General features: G+C 37.6%; 1 protein-coding gene across 1 annotated transcript in view; it reads right to left on the minus strand.

The window, feature by feature from the left end:
- Positions 1 to 21547, minus strand: part of galntl6 (polypeptide N-acetylgalactosaminyltransferase like 6) — a 385088-nt gene that overhangs the window by 26933 nt on the left and 336608 nt on the right. The window contains exon 8 of the mRNA XM_056457614.1: positions 3173 to 3290. Within this exon, the coding sequence (XP_056313589.1) occupies positions 3173 to 3290 (118 nt within the window). The remainder of the gene's footprint in view (positions 1 to 3172; positions 3291 to 21547) is intronic.

Genomic DNA, 21547 nt, shown 5'->3' on the forward strand with positions numbered 1-21547 from the left:
CTATAGTTATGAAGTTGCACAGACTTAGACCTCTTTCTTGATTTCACACAGAAACAGCAACGCATGTGGCATGACATCACTTTGTTGCAGAGACACTATTGGTTAAATGCCGGCAAAGGAAAACACGGAAACAGCTTGAAGCGGAAAGCGTGAGTATGTCTGCGGTCTGTAGGTATTATAAAGTTGATGACGACAACATTGCCATAGCAAACTGTGAGATATGTAAACTTGGGATTGCCTGTCAGGTATTTTAAGTACAGGTGCTATTTGTTTTTATATTACTGTTGCACTGAAGTCCAAAAGATTATGTTATTTATTTTATTGGTTTATGATTTATGTTATTTATTACTTTATTTCTTAAGCTACCTCACAGAAGTGCTCTGTTTGTTAATCTAGGGAAATCCCTAGTTAATTGTATGTGCTTTTGCATTACATTTACATTACATTGGCTTCGCAGCTGATAGCGCGTACACAGCCGCAAGGGCGAGAGAAACATTAAATTAGAAGTGTCAAATACAGTTCTTGGAGGACCGCAGCTCTGCACAGTTTAATTCCAACCCTGCTTCAACACACTTACCATAGGTTTCAAACAGAACTTAAGGACTTAATTATTTTGATCAGGTGTGCTTAATTCAAGTTGGAACTAAACTGTGCAGAGCTGTGGCCCTCCAGGAACTGGATTTGACACCTGTGCATTAAATAATTAATTCTTTAATCTAAATGCCTCAGATAAAATTTTCTATAAACTCAGAGTGTGAAATTACATCTAAACTGGCTGTAAAATATTTGTACACAGTTAGAAATGCTTAATTAACTCATTTGCCTTGTTTAAATAATCTACATTTTTTTATTCTTGCAACTATTACACTTTTAAGATATATTATCTGTTTTTACTCCTTTATGTCATTTATTTCTCATTTGCTGTATATTGTAATTCGAAGATGTTGATATATTACATATTTTATCTAACATGCTTTGGCAATACTGTACAAAATGTCAGCAGCAGATTGTACCTGCCAGTGGGTGCACATTGCTCCTGAATAGAATAAAAGATTAGTAAAAATAGTGGATTTCTTTTTTATTCCAAAAGTCTTTTTTCTTAAACTTCAACCCATTGAATAGAAACAGTGTATAAAAGTGTCATAATAAATAAAAGTATTTTTTTTTGGTCACATGTAGGTAACCATGTGCCGTGGATTAATGGTGTGTTTCAGTTCGGCTACCACCACAGTTATATTTCAAACCTGTGGGAAGCAATGTAAGATTAGAATAAAAAGAAAAAATCCTGCCATCAAAAGATTTGTCAAAATATCTAGTTAGTATTGTGTATATAACCTATGTTAATATTACTACTACCAGTACTACTACTAAAATTAATAATAATCAATAAGTAGGCCTATGCGGAATCTGTGTGTACAGAAATCTGCAGATTTCCCCAGATTTTTGGCCCATCATTGAGTCTATTTATTTACTTGTGTAAATGTGTGTAAATTTATATTTATCCTGTTTTTAAATGAATTTCGATCAATACAAATTTTGTAATAATATTGACTAATATGAAAGTGTATATTTGATTTATTTTCAATACAGTTTTTATTCAGTCTTTTAGCAGATATCTTATATGATAGACTTGCTTTGTTTACCAAATAAGTGGCTCTAGATGTATTTTCTCTGTAAACGTTAAATAAAAGTTAAAAATGTGTTTTTTTTTTTATTTAATATATTAAGTTTTTAGTTATGATACTCACAAAATTATTCCGCATATATTATTTTACAAAATTCTCAGCAGAAATAGCAAAAAATGTCCATAGATACTGTCTGACCCTATCAATAAGTAACGTATCATTAGTGTATTTTTAATTACTATCCTAAGTGAAGTTTTCAAACTAATTTCGAGAGGAGCACTTGATATGATTGACTGCAGGTGGCCACTCATCTACATTCACTAGTTAGCCTAGCTAGAACTAATCCCTTATCTTCGTTTTCCGAAGAAACCCCCCATCCACCCCTTCTCCTCCTTTCTTCCTCTTACCACGGGGAGCTCTCAAGAACCACCTGATCTCGTACTCCCCGCATATGCTCTATGGACCAGGCGGGAGCCCTGGGCTCATCTATCTCCGAGCTCAGGGTTCTCTCCCGGGACAGCATGCCAAACCTGCTAACAGTTGTCAAACAATATCTAAGTGTGAACTCTTGAAATAAGGTATGAAAAGGTGAATTTCTCCTGAATTCTCCTGAAACCTGAATTTCTCATAAGATATAATGCTTTTTCTGGCTTTAGCAGTCATACTTTCCATGACCGTATGTTCTTATAACAAGTCAACCAATAATCAACATTTAATAAATGTTTACTTTTCCATTGTTGAAGAATAGCTTTTTTAAAACTAATATTAAGGTGATGCACACAACTTCATGAACTGCGCATAAAACGCATGAAATCTGTCATACAGCCGGTTTAGCCTCTAAACTATTTTTTGCTGTTGTCATGGTTACAGGCGAGCCACGGAGGATGGTGTTCCAATAACAAAGTTCAGTGCCAGCGCAAGTGAGAGTCTAATGAAAAAGAGTGGGGTGGCAGGTATGTCAGAACTGATAAATAGAACACTTCCTCACATCCATCGGCACCAGTTTTGGCCCCGCTAATCAAAACCGAATCACTTCAGAGCCGCGGCCAATCACTGCATCGCACAATCTAATTAGTTTCAGCAGTCCAGTCAGTCTAAACACATACACACAAACACCGACTCACAGCTCTGCTATCTTCGCCGACTGGGGTTTTGCTTTTGCCTCTGAGGCTTTGCTTAGTAGCTTCGAAAAAGAAAATAACCTCTGCCGCCCAATCTCATTCAAGGGGTTTATTGTCAAAAGGAATGAGAAGAGATTGTCTAGACAGACAGACATGGCACTTCACGTTAAGTGGGAGAAAAAAGGAATCTGGTATTGCTATAGTTAGCCGTTCGCAATGGATCAGGAGTGATGAGGTTTCTGGAGTGTGCGACTTCGAATCCATTTTAAGGACTGAACAAAGCATTAGAGCGAGAGACTATCTTATTGTGTTCTGTTTGATTGTTTTTGGTCTGAAAGGCCAACAACAGGAAGCAGCCTTGGTAAATTCTGTGAGATCTGATGGATTATTTGTGACTTGCATACATAAATAGAAGCTTTAACTTACCTTGAAGGATATTTCAAACTGCTCACCACCCCAGATCTCAAGGCCTGTGTCGTAACCTCCCAGCTCCCAGAACCACTGTCGGTTTACAGCAAACAAGCCTCCGGCCATCACAGGAGACCTGTGGGAAGCAGGAAAAAACAACTTAGCCACGTCTGAAACTTCATACTACATTTTTGGGATAAAGCCTTAATGGAAAATGATGACAAATTAAGGTCATATAACTCCTAGAGAAAATCTGTGAGAATCAGTAAAAATAATTTAATGAGAAACGATGATGAATCACTTGTGTTTTATTATTTCTCACTTGCAAATGCCATTGGGATAAACTGAATAGATCAATAAATAAATACACTAGAGCTTGGATGACGACTTGGGAACTGGTCATACAGCAAATCAGTCAACTAGTCTACAGGTCAATGTTTACCATATGTACATGACTTCCAATAAAGAGTCTACAGCATCCAAGAAAATCCAACACTGCACTGACAGAGAGATTGCGAGTAGAGTGCTAGTTTTCCTGTTACCTGCATTGTCATAAATAGTGCAAAAACTGTCAAGATTCTACTCGGCTATAGTTTCTGCCAGGATCCTGGCAACATCTGATTTGTTTTAGAGCAGTAGAAAAGCGATAAAAAATGATACAATTTTATTGTAATAGTTTAATGTCTTAATGTCAGTATCAGCTGTTTATTTGTAGACATTAAACTCTTGTTTCAGTTTATTTTTAATTGCACTTACAGTGGAATAAATAAATTTTCAACACGTCACCATTTTTCTCAGAAAACATATTTATAAAGGTGCTGCTGAGTTGAAATTTTCACCAGATGTTGGTAACAACCAAAGAAATACATACATGTAATGAAAAAAAAACTTCATCAAGGAGGTGTAGAAAGGAGGTGTAGAAAGGCAGTGAAAGCCAAGACAGCAGCTGAAATTTCTTAGTGGTTAGAAAGCAACCATCTGCCCTTCGCAATTGTAAGTAAACATTAGCTGCTTCAGTCCAACATTTATATTACCATGATGATGAAAATGAAACCAGGGTGGATATTTCAGCAAGACAATGAACCAAAACACAGACAAGGAAACTCTCAAATTGTTTCAGAGAAAGAAAATGAAGCTGCAGAATGGCCCAGCCATTCGCCTGACTTAAATGCAATGTAAAATACAAATTATAGATCAGATTTGATAGACAAGACCCACAGAACATCAAGATTTTTTTACAATCTCTTGAAGTGTGTGAAAAATCAGACCTGAACAATGCATGTGACTTCATTTTCTATATGAGAGGCGTCTTTAAGCTGCCTAAAACAGCCTTTTATAAGTATAAAAAACATTTCAATAGTTCAGCACTTTCTCATTGTCATTACATTGTTATTACACATAACTAATCTTTCAGTTTTTTTTTTTGTTTTGTCTCGTTTTTATGTCTGTTCTCCTTGGGTTTTTACCAAATCTGGTTCAATTTCATGTCAATGGCTCCATTAGAAATATTATTCCTAGGAAAAAAAAAACAAGTCGTGTTTAATACTTATTTCCCTCTCTGAATATTTGATTGACAGTGATAGGACCATTGTTTATCTTTAGAGGCTCAAATCAAGACTATCAAATAGACTGTAAATAATATTGTAATAATCAACCTGGGATCATTGGATATACATATCTTAGTCAACATTTTTGCCATACGTAAAATACATTACTCAGAATAAGTTTCATTGCACCTTTCAGATGACAAATCCACTAGAGGATGCTGTCAACACTTTTGCAAATCCGAAATAGGTTTTGCACCACGTTTCAGATACACATCGTTACACGTTCATAGGAAGGTGAGGCTTGTCATACAGATCACATAGGCCAGCAAACCACTGACCTAAACCCTTCACTAAACCCAACCAATAGTGTTTTCAAAAGCAAACGTAAAAGAAAAGCGCACCATAGTGACATAGTGTTACCTTGATTTTACATTACTACATTACATTACTTACATTACATTACTATTATCTCTTTTGTGGAACCAAGTTTAATTAAAATATGTTTAACTTAAATCAACACGTTAAAAAAACCCAAGTAAAAAAGTAAAAAACTTTATATACAGTGCATCCAGAAAGTATTTATAACGTTTCACTTTTTCTACATTTTTTTATGTTACAGCCTTATTCCATTCATTCATTCATTCATTTTTTTTTCAGCTTAGTCCCTTTATTAATCCGGGGTCACACATACACTACGGAAAATTTAGCCTACCCAATTCACCTGTACTGCATGTCTTTGGACTCCATGTCTGGGGAAACCGGATCACCCGGAGGAAACCCACGCAAACGCAGCCAAGGCTCGAACCAGCGACCTTCTTGCTGTTAGTCGACAGCACTACCTACTGCGCCACCGTGTCGCCAGCCTTATTCCAAAATTGATTAAATGTATTTATTTCCTCATAATTCATCACACAATACCCCACAATGACAATGTGAAAAAAGATGTATTTATTGGCTGTACCAATAAATACTGTACATGTGATTTTTCAGATTTTTTATTTTTAATAAATTTGCAACAATTTAAAATATATATATATTTTTTCACATTGTTATTATGGGGTATTGTGTGTAGAATTTTGAGGAAATAAATGAATTTAATCAATTTTGGAATAAGGCTGTAACATAAAAATGGTGGAAAAAGTGAAGTGCTATGAATACTTTCTGGATGCACTGTATAGTTTATGAAATAAATGTAACTGATATGCATTTATTCATATATGCAGCATAAAATCATATTGGGGGGAGGGGGGTGCTATAATGACTTTTTAAATAATTTAAGTTATAGTGTTAATAAGTCAAAATAATTTTTGTCCAGGTGGGACAATGAACACTCTATAAAATCTCTCTATGTTTGATTCCCCATCAACTTCTCACTGTTTCTTTCATAGATGGATGTCTAAAATGTACAAAATGGAGAAGAACTGGTCCAAACCTAGCTATAGGGGTATAAAGTAGTCAACACTCATTGGGATCAAGCTGAACTGCAGGGCTCTAATAAGATGCAGAATCACATTTCAAATACAACATTTATATATCTGCCTATCCATCTAAGCATAAACACACAGAGAAAGAAACAATCACACATATCTTTAACACAACAAAAGGGAAGGCTCATGAGCACAGCAGAGTCTTACAACCACAAAACTGTATTAATCTTAAAATATGTCAGTTGTCAGCCGGTTTGCATATATTGGGACAGAATCCAATGGGCATCTCTGCTGCACATCATATCGTACCAAAAGCAGAGAGGATAAACACATGGAATCATCATAGCATGAATTAATAAGCTCATTTTACTTTCATGCATCTCCCCAGGCTTCTGTTTTGAAATGTGAATCATAATCTACATCTGTAAACAGTCCCTAATGGTAGAATCAGACATATGCTGCAAGCTCCGTTTTGCTCACTGACACGATCAAGCTCACGGTCCAGTCAAGATCGCTCAGGTGAAAAACACTGAGGTTTAGAGGCAAGTCCAAGGCAGAATCTTAGTGAGAAAGAATCGCTGTTAAGGTCTGTGTGAAATCAAAATTTGCAATGCTTATTGTTAGCGCACATTGTTATTCTTTAGATGAACAATGAATCTGTGCAAGATAATTCAGATAGGAAAAATGTTTTGGTAATCTTTAATCAAATTCTGACCATTTACTTCCAGGTTTGAGGTGGTCATTCCAATAGAGTCTGGCTGCAGAGCTGCACTTGCACTTTCAGGCTTGGACTCTCAGACTTGCACTCTCAGGCAACCGCGCTTTCTCTGTAAGTGATGTCATTTACAATCGACACCTGTGCCCGCTTGCATGAAAGTCCCTCAGTAATTTAACTTAAGGGTGTCCCTGAGGGGGAAAAAATCCCTGAGGTAAGGGATTTCATTAAGAGCTTTGCGACAAACTTCTTATCTGTCACCCTTACCTAAGTGCCTTTTTTCTAAGCGTTTCACTGTAGTTTCTGACAACATTCGGCGACGGGTGCCGCAGTTGCTATAGTTATGTAAACAGATCGTAACGAACCACGAATGCTTGCCTTACAACAGCTCTGCAGTACAAATCATCTGTGCCATTTTCTTTCCATCAAGCGAGTCAAGACGTTCCCTTATCGAGTCGATTTCAACATTATGTTTGGAGGACCTATAAAACTGGGCTGGGATCATGTAGAGACTTTTGAAGCTGCACTAAAACTGCGGTTTCATATGGATGCACTCCTGCACAGACATGCTTATCAACACATATTTATTTGTTTATTTATTAATTCGTTTTATTATATTATTTATCCACAGTCCTGTGACTCTTTTATCTAAAACATTTTTATTTGGGGTGAGGATGCTTGCATTCCGAGTGTCAATTGTTCAAGGGAGCTAATCAGGTCCCTTAAATGGTTTAAGAGGAAATGATAACTAAGGACTGAGGTGAAATACTTAATGGCAGTCTTGAGTTGATCTTTTTTTATTTTTTCCCCCCTTGCAACCCAACTTTTACTAAGTGTACCCTTAACCTTAAACTGGGGGTTTTTTGGTTAAGGACTTTCATGCAAACGAGCTCTGCACTCTCCTGCCACGTCACTTACATCGACATCTGCATTCTTATTTGCAATCGTCATGGGACCTGCTGAGTAAAGAATAGTTTCCCAAATCGTTCAAGAATTATTGCTGTAAGTCCATAATGTGTATCTGTTAGTTGAAATATTTCAACTCCTTGAAATGTTTAAAATGAAAACTAAAAGTCAAATTTGCATTAGCCTGGTAGTTTTTTATTCAATAGCCATATCACCCTGCAGCCCAAGACCGGTTACTCACTGAAGCTAAGCTGGGCTGAGGCTGGTCAGTACCTGGTTGGAAGACCACATTGGATAACTTGGTTGCTGTTGGAAGTGTGTTAGTGAGACCAGCAGGGGGCGCTCAACCTGTGGTCTGTGTGAGTCCTAATGCCCCAGTAAAAGTGAAGCGGACACTACACTGTCAGTGGGTGCCGTCTTTTGGATGAGATGTTAAACTGAGGTCCTGATTCTCTGTGGTCATTAAAAATTCCATGGCACTTCTCGTAAAGAGTGGGGGTTTTACCCCGGTGTCCTGGCCAAAGTCCCTCAATTGGCCCTTATGATCTTGGCCTTCCCAGTCATCCCCATCCACTGAATTGGCTCTATCACTGTCTGTCCATTCCACCAATAGCTGGTGTTTGGTGAGCGTACTGGCGCTGTTGTACTGTGGCTGCCGTCAGATCATCCAAGCGGATGCTGCACACTGGTGGTGGTGTGGAGAGACCCTCTCTCATGATAGTGAAGTGCTTTAGGTGTATGGCCATACACAATAAATGCGCTATATAAATACACATTGCATTACATTACATTATTCATAACTGTGGAAGAATACTTTGTGTATATATTTAAACCCGATAGTTCATATAAATAAATAATAAGCTTTGCTAGTATAAATGTTAATAATAGCCTGCTTTGATAAATTTACAATAAAGCATTATAATCATATGATGAACACAAACTGCTTTTTCGGGGTGGGGGGGGTCTGTCATGGTATACAACTTAAGAACTTTAAGAATTTTACAACTTAAGAATGATTTGACAACGTCATCACTGGCAACGTAAACGAACTGGAAACTTACTTTTGGTTTATTTGTGTCGATTGCAAGTGACGTGACAGGAGACTGCAGGTGTCGATTGTAAATTATGTCACTTGCATAGGAAGCGTGGGTGCCTGAGAGTGCAAGCCTGAAAGTGCAAGTGCAACTCTGCAGCCAGACCCTTCTCGGTCATTCTTTGTTGATGTCAGTTTGATAGCTTCAGCCACAATATTCTTAAGCACACCCCTCTTATTGCTACAAGGGAATGATGCACACACACAAACACAAAAGACCCACCCCCAAACTCATTTATTTTCAAGTTGGAAGTGCATAAACATACTGAATTAAAAGTCTTAGCAACTTCTGGTTCACGCGGACTTTAAACAGATGTCATCCAAACATGCAGATTTGCTCATTACTCCTTTCATTAATCCTCAGTGTGCTTGCAAAACATGCATTCGGTCATTATTTCACATTTCACATACACTTATGGGGCTTAAGCCTGCCAATGGGGTTTGAGAGGGCATACTGATGGATTTAATGGATCTCTCTAGTTGTACAGTGGTGTTTGAATCCCGAGACTTGGTTAAAGCAGACATGAAGCAGTATAAAGTGCCTGTTGGTGTAAGTAGTGCAATCTTTTAATAGAGCAAGTGGGATGAAATATGGTAATGCAGGGGTTGGAATGACAGCATGTTTTGGGATTATGGTTATGCATATACTGCACTTGCACTTGGTTCAGATGACAGAGAGCTCTGGGTTTGGAGCGGATTTGCGGTGGATTTATTTATTCAGTATTTTGAGCATTGGAAAGTAAAGCTGAGATGATCTATGGGAGGACGTTTCACTCGTTGTTGGTGCAGATGGCAAGCATTATTTCATTCATCAGGGGTGGTGTTCACATAGTCGATGTAATTGACAACTGTTTTCACTAACAATTGAATTGACCCTTTCGAATTGTGTGCATCAACTGCTGCTGCAGATTTATATTTCTGCTGGTTGATGCACATCTTACATTGCACTGCCCCATATATACTGTATATATTAATTGATAATTGATAAGTGCAGATATATTATCGACTAATTATTTGGTTGATCAAATGATCGATTTAATTCTAACATTATTGGCTTTATACAGCAACACAATGGATTTTGAATTAAATGAAAGGAATCAAGATGCGCTTTAACTGCATACTGTCAGCTTTAATTTAAATGTATTTACATCCAAATCAGGTGAATGGTGTAGGAATTACAACAGTTTGCATATGTGCTTCCCACTTGTTAGGGGTCCAAAAGTAATTGGACAATTGGTTTCTAAGCTGTTTCATGGCCAGGTGTGTGTTATTCCCTCATTGTCCCAATTACAATGAGCAGATAAAAGGTCCAGAGTTTATTTCGAGTGTGCTATTTGCATTTGGAATCTGTTACTGTCATCTCTCAAGATGAGATCCAAACAGCTGTCATTATCAGTTAAGAAAAAACAAAACAATCCAATCAGAAAGATAGCAAAAACATTAGGCATGGCCAAAACAACTGTTTGGAACATTCTTAAAAAGAAATAATGCACCAGTGAGCTCAGTAACACCAAAAGACCCGGAAGACCACGGAAACAACTGTAGTGGACAACCGAAGAATTATTTCCCTCATGAAGAAAACACCCTTCACAACAGTTGGCCAGATCAAGAACACTCTCCAGGAGGTAAACCATTTTACCAGTGAAAAAATGGTGTAATAATGTTGTCAATAACAAATGACATGCATATGTCTCAAACGTAATAATTCAACTTTAGAATTATGAATAGTTGTATTCTGATGCAATCACTTTACTGTGCATTAAAACCAGGACATTTTTAAAGTCTGTTCATTTAAAGTCCACCATTCAAGTCTATACTTATACATAAACCTAATATTAATATTGTTGTGTTACTGTATGCTTGATAAACAACAACAATAAGAGCCTACTCATATTAACCTTTATTTTACATCAACAGAATCATGAGAAAATTGTGATCTTGATTTTCAAAAGAGAAAATTAATTAATTGATTCTCATTTTAGCCAGAATCGTGCAGCCCTACAATTTACTCCAAGACGTTCCAAACCTTTATGACTTTCTTTCTTTTGTTTAACACCAAAAATATTTATATTTTGAAGAAAGATGAAAAACTGTAACCACTGAAGAAAAACAAATACTATGGAAGTCAATATTTACAGGTTTAAAGCTTTCTTAAAATATCTTTGTTTGTGTTTGACAGAAGAATCTCATAAAGGTTTGAAACAAAAAGTAAACGATCGCAAAATATTCCAATTATCCCTTTAGCTGTCTTGTTGTTTTAATCTATTCATTCATTCATTTTCTTTTCGGCTTAGTCCCTTTATTAATCCGGAGCCGCCACAGCGGAATGAACAGCCAACTTATCCAGCACATGTTTTACGCAGCGGATGCCCTTCCAGCTGCAACCCATCTCTGAGAAACATCCATATACACTCATTCACACACATACACTATGGACAATTAAGCCAACCCAATTCACCTGTAACGCATGTCTGTGGACTTGTGGGGGAAACCGGAGCACCCGAAGAAAACCCACACGAACGCAGAGGGAGAACATGCAAACTCCACACAGAAACGCCAACTGACCCAACCGAGGCTCGAACCAAAGACCTTCTTGCTGTGAGGCGACAGCACTACCTACTGCGCCACTGTGTCGCCCGCTTTAATATATATATTTATTTATTTATTTTTCTTTCAATAAAATCACTGGCAAAATAAAGGCCCATATCCAATTCAGCATCTTCACTGTTCAAATTTCATATATATTTCCAACAAAATGTTAAAGTTGTTTAAATAAAATGTTAAAATTGCACAATTTTTAGCCAGACGCTGTTTTAAACTTAGTTTTGACCTCCCATCATGACTTTAATGACCAGCAGTCGCACATACTGACATAGCTAATGTATTCCCTATTAATAAATAACTAGCTAAATAAATAATGATGCGACCTCCAAGAGCAGAATTCCTTGTGGAAACCCCACCGTCAGCATTTAACAAGGATGAAAACTGCAAAGTACCAGTAGTTCTGCATCCTCAGGGGACTGAGGACTTAAGCTAGAACCAAGGCCAAATATTATGGATGCTTGAAAGCGATACGAGAATGAGCAAGAATGACCAATAGACCAAAGACAAAGATGCGAGCCATAAGCAATAATTGGAGGGATGGGTTTACGCTAAGACGGCCAAAGTAGATGAGCAGGAAGGCGCCAAAATCAATTTGCTCTCACGTAATACTCTCTGGCCTGCTTCCTTCCGATTTAATAAGGTGTTGAAATATAACAGTCTACTCAATTAAGGCAGCTAATGGAGGAACAAGCACTCCGCTGGAGAAATGACCATGTTGCTTTTTTTCCCTGCTACATTCGCCAATAACAGCAGCTACAGCAGAAATTGCAGCATGGAGGGGAACATCTCATATTGGAATGGACATTTGTGTCTTGGCCACGGCAGTCGGAGGACTGTGCTTAGCCAGCTCATTGGCTGCAGGGTTTGCCGATGGTTTATTTGATCAGCTGGACACCCGGACTCAGACACAGAGAAAGAGAATCCCTCAGACATCGGGAATCGGCGATGGAGATGATTGGAGCCACCGATCAACCCACTCTGGGGAGCTTTGACGACTTGACAAGTTTCTTTGACGGCTCTAGCCACAGTTGATTGTATTTACACGCTCTCGTCTCCCAGTGCATTCATGCATACACAATGACACGGTCCATTTAGGATGTGTCTGTTTTTTCAGCGTTCACTCTTTTATTCAGACGCTGACTGGAGGGAGCTGATTACTTTAGGGGGCTGCTCGCATGGTGAGGTAAATATAAGGATGCAGGAATGGCTGCCGGTGGCCGCATCGATTGGCTATTTAGGCACCGATCTGAAGGGAGAGTTTGGGTCGATGTAGTAGAGGAAAGACAGGTGAATGAAGCAGAGAAACCTCTCATCAGGAGTGTTCTGCACCACTGGAGCAAACCACCAGGTCAAATACCTTACTACAGAGGAAGAGAGAGATAAGGAGAGAAGGGAAGATTAAAAAAGAAAGAAAGAAACAGAGGGGCCCTGCTGGATGGAGACCCCCTAGCTAAGTATAAATCTAACAAGATGAGCCCTTCCTGTGAGGCAGTGTGGAGTGAAAGCAGAGGACGAAGGGGAGTTGTGTGTGATTTTGCCTGGAGCAAGGAGGGATTTTATTAGGGAAAGTCAGAATGTCGTTTGTTCTGTCAGTTTAGGATCAGGCTGGCACACGTGTGTAATGGAATGTGATGCAAGGGTAGGTCTAATGTTTAAAAAAATGTTAGGAAAGTCTTCAATTGAAAAGTCAAACTTTAATAAACGTGAACCCGGACCACAAAACCAGTCATAAGTGTCAATTTTAGGAAATTGAAATGTACAAATATTCTGTAAGCTGATGTATAATACTAAATAGGCTATCCATTTATGTATAAGTTGTTAAGATTTGACAATATTTGGCGGAGATACTACTATTTGAACATCTGGAATCTGGAAAAAAGAAATATAGAGAAAATCCTCCTTAAATGAGTTCAAATAAAATTCCTAACAATGAAGATAAGCTGTGATGTTTTTATGATAGTAAATTTACAAACTGTCTTCAAGGAAGAACTTAATATTCAAATGATTCTTGGCATTAAAGGATAATCAATAATTTTGACTAATATAATGTATTGCTGGTCATTGCCAAATGCACTTATCGGCCACTTTATTAGGTACACCTTACTAATACCTGGCTGGACCCCATTTGGCTTCAGAACAGCCTTAATCCTTTGTGGCATAGATTCAACAAGGTACTGGAAATATTCCTCAGAGATTTTGGTCCATCCTGACATGATAGAATCATGTTGTGACGAGTGGTTATTTGAGTTACTGTTGCCTTTCTATCAGCTAGAACCAGTCTGGCCATTCTAAAGGCCATTCTCCTCTGACAATCTCATCAACAAGGCATTTGCGCCCATAGAACTGCCACTCAATAGGTATTTTTTTCTTTTTGGACCATTATCTGTAAACACTAGAGATGGTTGTGTGTGAAAATTCCATTGGATCAGCAGTTTCTGAAATACTCAGACCAGCCCATCTGGCATCAACAACCATCCCTCATTTAAAGTCAATTAAATCACCTTTCTTCCCCATTATGATGCTCGGTTTGAACTGCAGAAGATCATCTTGACCATGTCTACATGCCTAAATGCATTGAGTTGCTGCCTTGTGATGGCTGTTTAGAAATTCGCATTAATGAGCAGTTGGACAGGTGTACCTAATAAAGTGGCAGGTGAGTGTTTAGCACAAAAACAGTTTGAGTTTGAGTCCTAGCTCATAGACTTTTCCCGATCTTGTCTCCCTCTTTATCTCTCCAACTTTACTTCTTGTCATCATACTGTCCTGTCATATAAATAACTGTCATATTAAAAGAAAATCTTTTGAGAAAGCGACTTCATTAGCATTGCAGCAACAAAACCCAAACAAGGTATTTTTGGAAAACTAAAACATGGGAAGATACATATTATTATTTAAGTAGATAAAATATTATCAATTCACATACATGGTACAATACATTAACTAAAAAAATCCCATAGTACCTCCAATGGGCAAGAAATGTAAAACCAGAGTCATGTTTTGACCGAGGACCGGAAATTGCTGTTGTCGCTCCCCTCCACATCTCTCCAAACAGTATTTTCTCAACATGCGCACACACTCACTTTTTTTCTCACTCTGCGTCTATATCTAGGACACTCTCTGGGGCAGTTTTCTCTCCAGGTCTTGAGGGACTCAGTGGGGTCTTGACCTCTCAGCCCTGTTTCACACTCATTAGCATTCATCACCTTCACACACACACGCAGCACACCGGCCACTCCACTGCTGCTCTCATTTCTATTATCATTCAGCTAAGCAACCTAAATACACAAGGCGCACACAAACACACACATACAGAATGGCTCCCCGAGGACATGCATAGCCTGTGTTGACAAGCCCTCTTGGTGGTCTGCTAATTCCACTGAGGCTAATAAAAAGCAACACTAAGGGGTAATTGGTGCAGGTGATTCTGTAAACTCTGCCATTTTTAGACAGCGTCTTGTGACTCGGCTCATTTTAGACTATTAATTTGCGCTATTCCTCAATTAAATACCGTAATCTCTGGAAGCAGGCCTCGGGAGAGAGAGAGAAAAGTATTTACATATAGAGGCACAATGATGTTTGCTCCCTCGACTTGAACTTCCCTAATGGTAATTATTCTAAAAGAGAAAGAGCGGAAGAGACAAAAGAGTTTGAGCATTGTGCTCTGTCTTAATGCGCTGTCAGTCTGTGTGGCTCCAATGTGACTGCCCTCTGCGGATGGGCTCTAAGTTAAAGGATCTCTTTGCTTTGTGCTCACCCTAATATAAATAATCATTTGTTCAGGCTGGCTGAAGACAGTCCTTCAGAGCGGGCCCTTAAGAGCAGCTGGTATCGATCCCCGTCTCTCCTGACATACATTTAAATGAAATACCAGCGAAAACAACATTTTGTTTTTTGTAAACACTTCAATTTGTTGACATTATCCAATGTGTTAAGTATTATGGAGTAACAATGCATTTTACAGCATTTAAAAATCTTTTAGAGGTGTACATATGCTATTGTTCATTAATGTTCTATTGTTACACCTGTTCATTTACATGCCTTTAAAGGTTCAAATCATACCTGTCAACATTGGGATGTGAAAACAAAAGAATAACCCCTACTGGCCAAAACCAAAACAAAACAAAAAATCCACAAATTAATAAATATGTTTATCTGGAGCAGTTTCATTGTAAATAAACAGTTAAAACAGTCAGTAATACGTTTTTTTTTTTTTTTTAATTATGACTATTTATAAAGTATACATTAGGAAAAAGCTGTAAATAAATTAGCAAACAGTTGTGTCATTTTAAAAGTGCACAGATCTATAATGAAAGCATGCGATTGTTTTCCTAACTTACTATGCTCATTTAATTTTATGCTCATTTTCATAAAAGAAAACCCATCAAGATCGACATGTTTAGACATTATTATTATTATTATTATTATTATTATTATTATAATAATAATTATTATTATTATTATTATTATTATTATTATTATTATTATGATGTGTATATGTCTGTTCAAACAAGCACCCAAAACCCAGTGTCCACTTTTACTCTGCTTCAAAACGCATGTACAGAATCCGTTTGAGAAACAGTATTTATTTATGGCTATGGATTGCGCCTGACAGTCACCTCGCTACATGAACTGACTGTTTTGAGGATTACGTAGGAGGGGCAAAAGCGCCTAATCGAAAGGAATATAATCCAGCCATTTTTATATTTATAAGTGTTTTCATGCCTAAAAAAATGAAAGCACAGAACAGATTCACATTTAGGAGCAAGGGGCATCCCCTGGTTTTGCGGTATGCGTTGCGCATAGGGAGGATCAGCTCTTTGATGTTTATTGCCCCCTTCATAGAAAGATAGGGGATAAATACAAGAAAATACCTTTACGGGATGATAGCGAGATAGAATTGTAAAACATGGGAGAATCCCATGAAAAATGGGAGGGATAACAGGTATGGTTCAAATAAATTTGGATATTAGGTCAAGTAAGTTAGGGATAAAGTAGATCCAGGAGGTTGTTATTAAAGAATAAAGGTTTATCGGCAGCTCGAGGCAAAGTTGGAGGGATTTTGTATATGACTGAAAGGCTTAATTCTACACAACCATCCTGGATGTACATTTTCCTGCTTATTACATATCTGTTTGACACAAAACCTTAAAATTAGACACAAAACATTGTTCTGAGCCATAACAGCTTATTAGTTCTTTAAGTAAACATAAAGCTGATATAAATGAAAACAGCTGATGCAGTATACACTAACCTGCAGTGTAAAAAATGCAGGGTTCCAAACAATTTATTCATGTTGTCCCAACACAAATTGATTAAGTTAACATAACTTTTAACATATTTATGTGGATTGAACATAAAAATTAAGTAGTCTCAATGAAATCTCAGGAATTGTGTTGTTTCAGCTCTTTTTAAATAAGTAGTTTGAGCAAGCACAAAAAGTATTTTTTTGAGTGTGGGTATTATTCAGACACAAGATGGCACCAAAGTGTTAAAAAACACAAAGATGACAGAAACGAAAACTAGCTGAATAAAGCATACACTGACCTACATATTTATTCACAAGATGGTGCCAAACAGTCAAAAACCGTGGTGTGACAAAGCAGCAGATGCATATAAATGTGGATGTAAGTATATGGTTTTCAAGGTATTTACTGACGGACAAGGTTATTCAAAGTTCCTGGATGAGCCTGCAATATTTAGCAGTTGTTATCTTGGGATAACATACCTTGGAATACCATGACTGACCAATCAGAATTGAGTATTCCAGACAGCCGCTTAATAAGCAATATTAATAGAGGCTATAAAAATCATTCCAGCAGGCTCACAACATCATAAGACATTAATTTTAGGTCAAATTTAGGTCTTGACGTCAAGTGACTAAAATCTAAGGTCAAGCCAGCGTCTAGTATGACGTCCAATAATGACCAAATTACGCTGATATTTGGTTGATTTTAGGTTGTGTTGGAAAGTGACCAAAATCCAACGTCTAATATACGTCATAGCGATAACATTCACACAACATCAAGGAGTAACATGATTAGGCGTTGATATTTGGTTGATTTTAGGTTGGACATTTTTAGGTTGTGACGTCAAACCAATTTTTTTTTATTTCCAAACAAAATTCAACGTTCCCACGACATTGGGGTATGTTGGGGTACAAAGTCAATATGACATCATGTTGATGTCCTGTGCCTGCAGGGATTGTTTGTTGTTAGGTCAGCTTATCCAATGAAATAAAGTGATGGGTTGGGTAGTTCAATAATAGTGATTAGGCAAATTTTTGGAGCAGAATATTATGTTTAAAAGTTTGTTACGTAATCAAATACATCCTTTGTAGGCATTCATTCATTTTGTTTTCGGCTTAGTCTCTTTATTAATCCGGGGTCACCACAGCGGAATGAACCGCCAACTTATCCACCGCGGACACCCTTCCAGCCGCAACCCATCTCTGGGAATCATCCATACACACTCATACACTAAGGACAATTTTAGCTTACCCAATTCACCTGTACCGCATGTCTTTGGACTGTGGGGGAAACCAGAACACCTGAAGGAAACCCACACGAACACAGGGAGAACATGCAAACTCCACACAGAAATGGCAATTGACCCAGCCGAGACTCAAACCAGCGACCTTCTTGCTGTGAGGTGACAGCACTACCTACTGCGCCACTGCGTCACCCCTTTGTAGTCATAAAGAGTACACATATTCAGCCTGATCTCACGAGGAAACTATTTTTTTTCTTACGTTTTGTCAGTTTAGTGGCTAATTCAGTCATACGAAAATGTACGATTTTAAAAAGGAGGTGTGGCACCAAACCTGTCCCTAATCCCAACCATCATTGGGGGATAAGGAAATCCTACTAAATGGTACAAATGATATTGTAAAAATTCATACGAATTAGCTACTAGATCAAAAAGTTACGAATTGCTGTGAGATTGTGGTGAATATATTATGTGCACATAAATAAAGTGTTTTTAGTTTTCCTTTAATAAACTGTCAACATATCACTTTTGAAAAGTTGGTCTATTTTTAACTTGGCTTTTTAAACTCGATTTAAGGAAATCGAAAATCTTATATTCCTACAAACAGCAGGGGAGGACACAATGCAGTGGCCTAAAACATTTGATGAAATATGTATTGTTGTAGCACTGAAATAATACAAAGTGGATTTATTTAAAGAAGAAACTGTCTAACATCTAAACAACAGCAAGCTGTCAGCATGCTAATTAAAACAACACTACTGAATATCTTAAGCTAAAAAAAAAAATAAAAACACAAAACACTGTATAAGAAAACAGCTATTCAACCTTCGTGACCCATTCTTAATTCAAAGCAAATCTGACAGAAAAAGAAGAAAACAAGACATACTTTTTGCATCGCCTTTTCTAAGTCCCCCTTTTCCCTTTCAATCATAGAAAAGAAATGCCAGCTCCACAGATGCCAATCACAATTTGCATTCAAGGCCCGGGCAACATAAATCCAATTAAGTTCTCCCCAAATACAACATTTATGAAGCTTAAATGTCTTTGTGGAGCAAGGAGGACACAGGCTGAGGAGCTCATCAGCTTTTCCTTTCTCTCCCTCTTCCATCATCCCCGCCGTCCATGTGATTTCCATAAATATAAATCCACTATTTACTCCCGTCCCTGGCAAATTCAACCAAGAAGATTTCCATTCTTGCTAGAAAAGACCTCCATTTGGAAATGTCCAATCTTGCTTGAATGGTGGGTGGGAGGAGGAGAGAGACTTCTGGCATAATCATCGCTTTCTCAATCCTATTGTGCGGCTGCGCATTAAACGGTTAAAGTCATGCGAAACTGTGAGGGACTAAGAAGAGATTTGTAGTGGGAAATCATTTCCAATGTACTTCCTTGAAGTCAAGGTCAGAGTATGTATAAGACGAGACAGAGACAGTAAGGCGGAGAATGAATCGAGTCCATTGTCATCTATCATACTTTCCAGGAATCCCATTATACCTGGAGAGAAAACTTCATACATTTGCACATTTTGGTTTGAGTTCAAGGTGTCATCCACGCCAAGCAAGGGCATGTGTGCGAAAGGCAACTCTGCGAATCACTATTAAACCATATGTGCACCATGAATACATTATTCATTTCCTCCTCAGAGGAAGGCAGAAGATAGGGGACAATGTGACCCCATTATAGAAAGCCATCTCTAATGAATAAGGGGCCAATAAGGTCTGTAATATATGGAAATCGGATTGTGCCATTATTCTACCGGCCACTTACTGTCTTCTCATCCTGGCTGGAAGGAGGTGATGTAAAAACAAAGATGTAGCCAGTGTTAAGTAAGTTACAGAGAAGGGTATAACGGAGGTTGGAGCTGGCCCCAAGTGGGCTGTACAGTTTTCATTTATTTAATGTCTTTAAATGACATGTAGACCAACCTATTGTGTTTTATGAATGTCAACTACAGGTACACCAAACCTAAACCAAGCCTACTTGTGGTTTATTCCCTTCCCACTTGGAAGTCTCCGAGCTGCAGAGATACCTACCTGTTACCTCAAAAAAGTATTTCATTACTAATTACAAACGCATTTAAATTGCTGGTCACAATTTTTTTTGATGGTCCGTTTGTTGAATTTAAGTTACATTGCAGCTACATGCCAACTAATTCTCATTAGATTATAAGTAGACTGTTAAAAGGCGATGCAGTGGCGCAGTAGGTAATGCTGTCGCCTCACAGCAAGAAGGTCGCTGGTTCGAGCCTCGGCTGGGTCAGTTGGCGATTCTGTATGGAGTTTGCATGTTCTCTCTGCGTTCACGTGGGTTTCCTCCGGGCGCTCCGGTTTCCCCCACAGTCCAAAGACATGTGGTCCAGGTGAATTGGGTAGGCTAAACTGTCCTTAGTGTATGAGTGTAAATGAGTGTGTATGGACGTTTCCCAGAGATGGGTTGCAGCTAGAAGGTCATCCACTGCGTAAAAACATATGCTGGATAAGTTGGCGGTTCATTCCACTGTGGTGACCCCAGATTAATAAAGGGACTAAGCCGAAAAGAAAATGAATGAATGAATAGACTGTTAAATTGGGGTTAGGGTTGGGGTTATGATTAGGGTAAATGTAAATTGACATGTACTTGCAAAGTTTCTTATAGTCAGTTAAATGTCAGTTCAAGAGCAGTATCAACAGATATTAAGCAGACAGTTGCTAATACTCAATTGGACCATCAAAATAAAGTTACCAAATTGCTTGTCTAATGACTTTGCTGAAAAGTAACTTAGTTATTCATTCGTTCATTTTCTTGTCGGCTAAAATCTTTTATTAATCTGGGGTCGCCACAGTGGAATGAATTGCCAATTTTTTTGGAATGAATTGCAGCACATGTTTTATGCAGCGGATGCGCTTCCAGCCGCAACCCATCACTGGGAAAAACTTAGTTATTTGATACTTAGTAGTTTGATTACTTAACTCAATACTAAAAATCCACACAAATCCCAATAAAAATGTATCTGTTATTATTATTATTATTATTTTTTTACATTTAAAATTTTTACATTTGCTTAAAAATAAATTTAATTTAAAGTAACGAGACCATATTTCAAACATATCTAATATTGTTATAAATTAAATTTCTAAAGCATGTAAAACTTCCTTAATCAAGAAAATTAGTTAATATGCAAAATATCTTAATACAATGTCTATCTATCTATCTATCTATCTATCTATCTATCTATCTATCTATCTATCTATCTATCTATCTATCTATCTATCTATCTATCTATCTATCTATATATATATATATATATCTATATATATATATATATATATATATATATATATATATATATATATATATATACATACAACAGTTCTGTCTGAATCTTGAATCTGATTGGCAGATAGTCATGCAATATTCTGCAATATAAGAACTCATACAGCCTCTTCACTTTTGTGTATTACTCCGCCCACATAGAGTGTCAGCAGATCAATAAACTCACAACAGTTTGACAAATATTGCAGCTGTTGGACAACATAATGTACTTTTGAGGCTTTTTTTTCAGTTGAGAATGTAGTTGTTTAGATTGCAACTAGGCAGTTTATTTATAAGGATAGTGCCTATTTTAAACATTTATTA

The sequence above is a fragment of the Danio aesculapii genome, chromosome 1 (assembly GCF_903798145.1).
Source record: "Danio aesculapii chromosome 1, fDanAes4.1, whole genome shotgun sequence".
Lineage (NCBI taxonomy): Eukaryota > Metazoa > Chordata > Actinopteri > Cypriniformes > Danionidae > Danio > Danio aesculapii.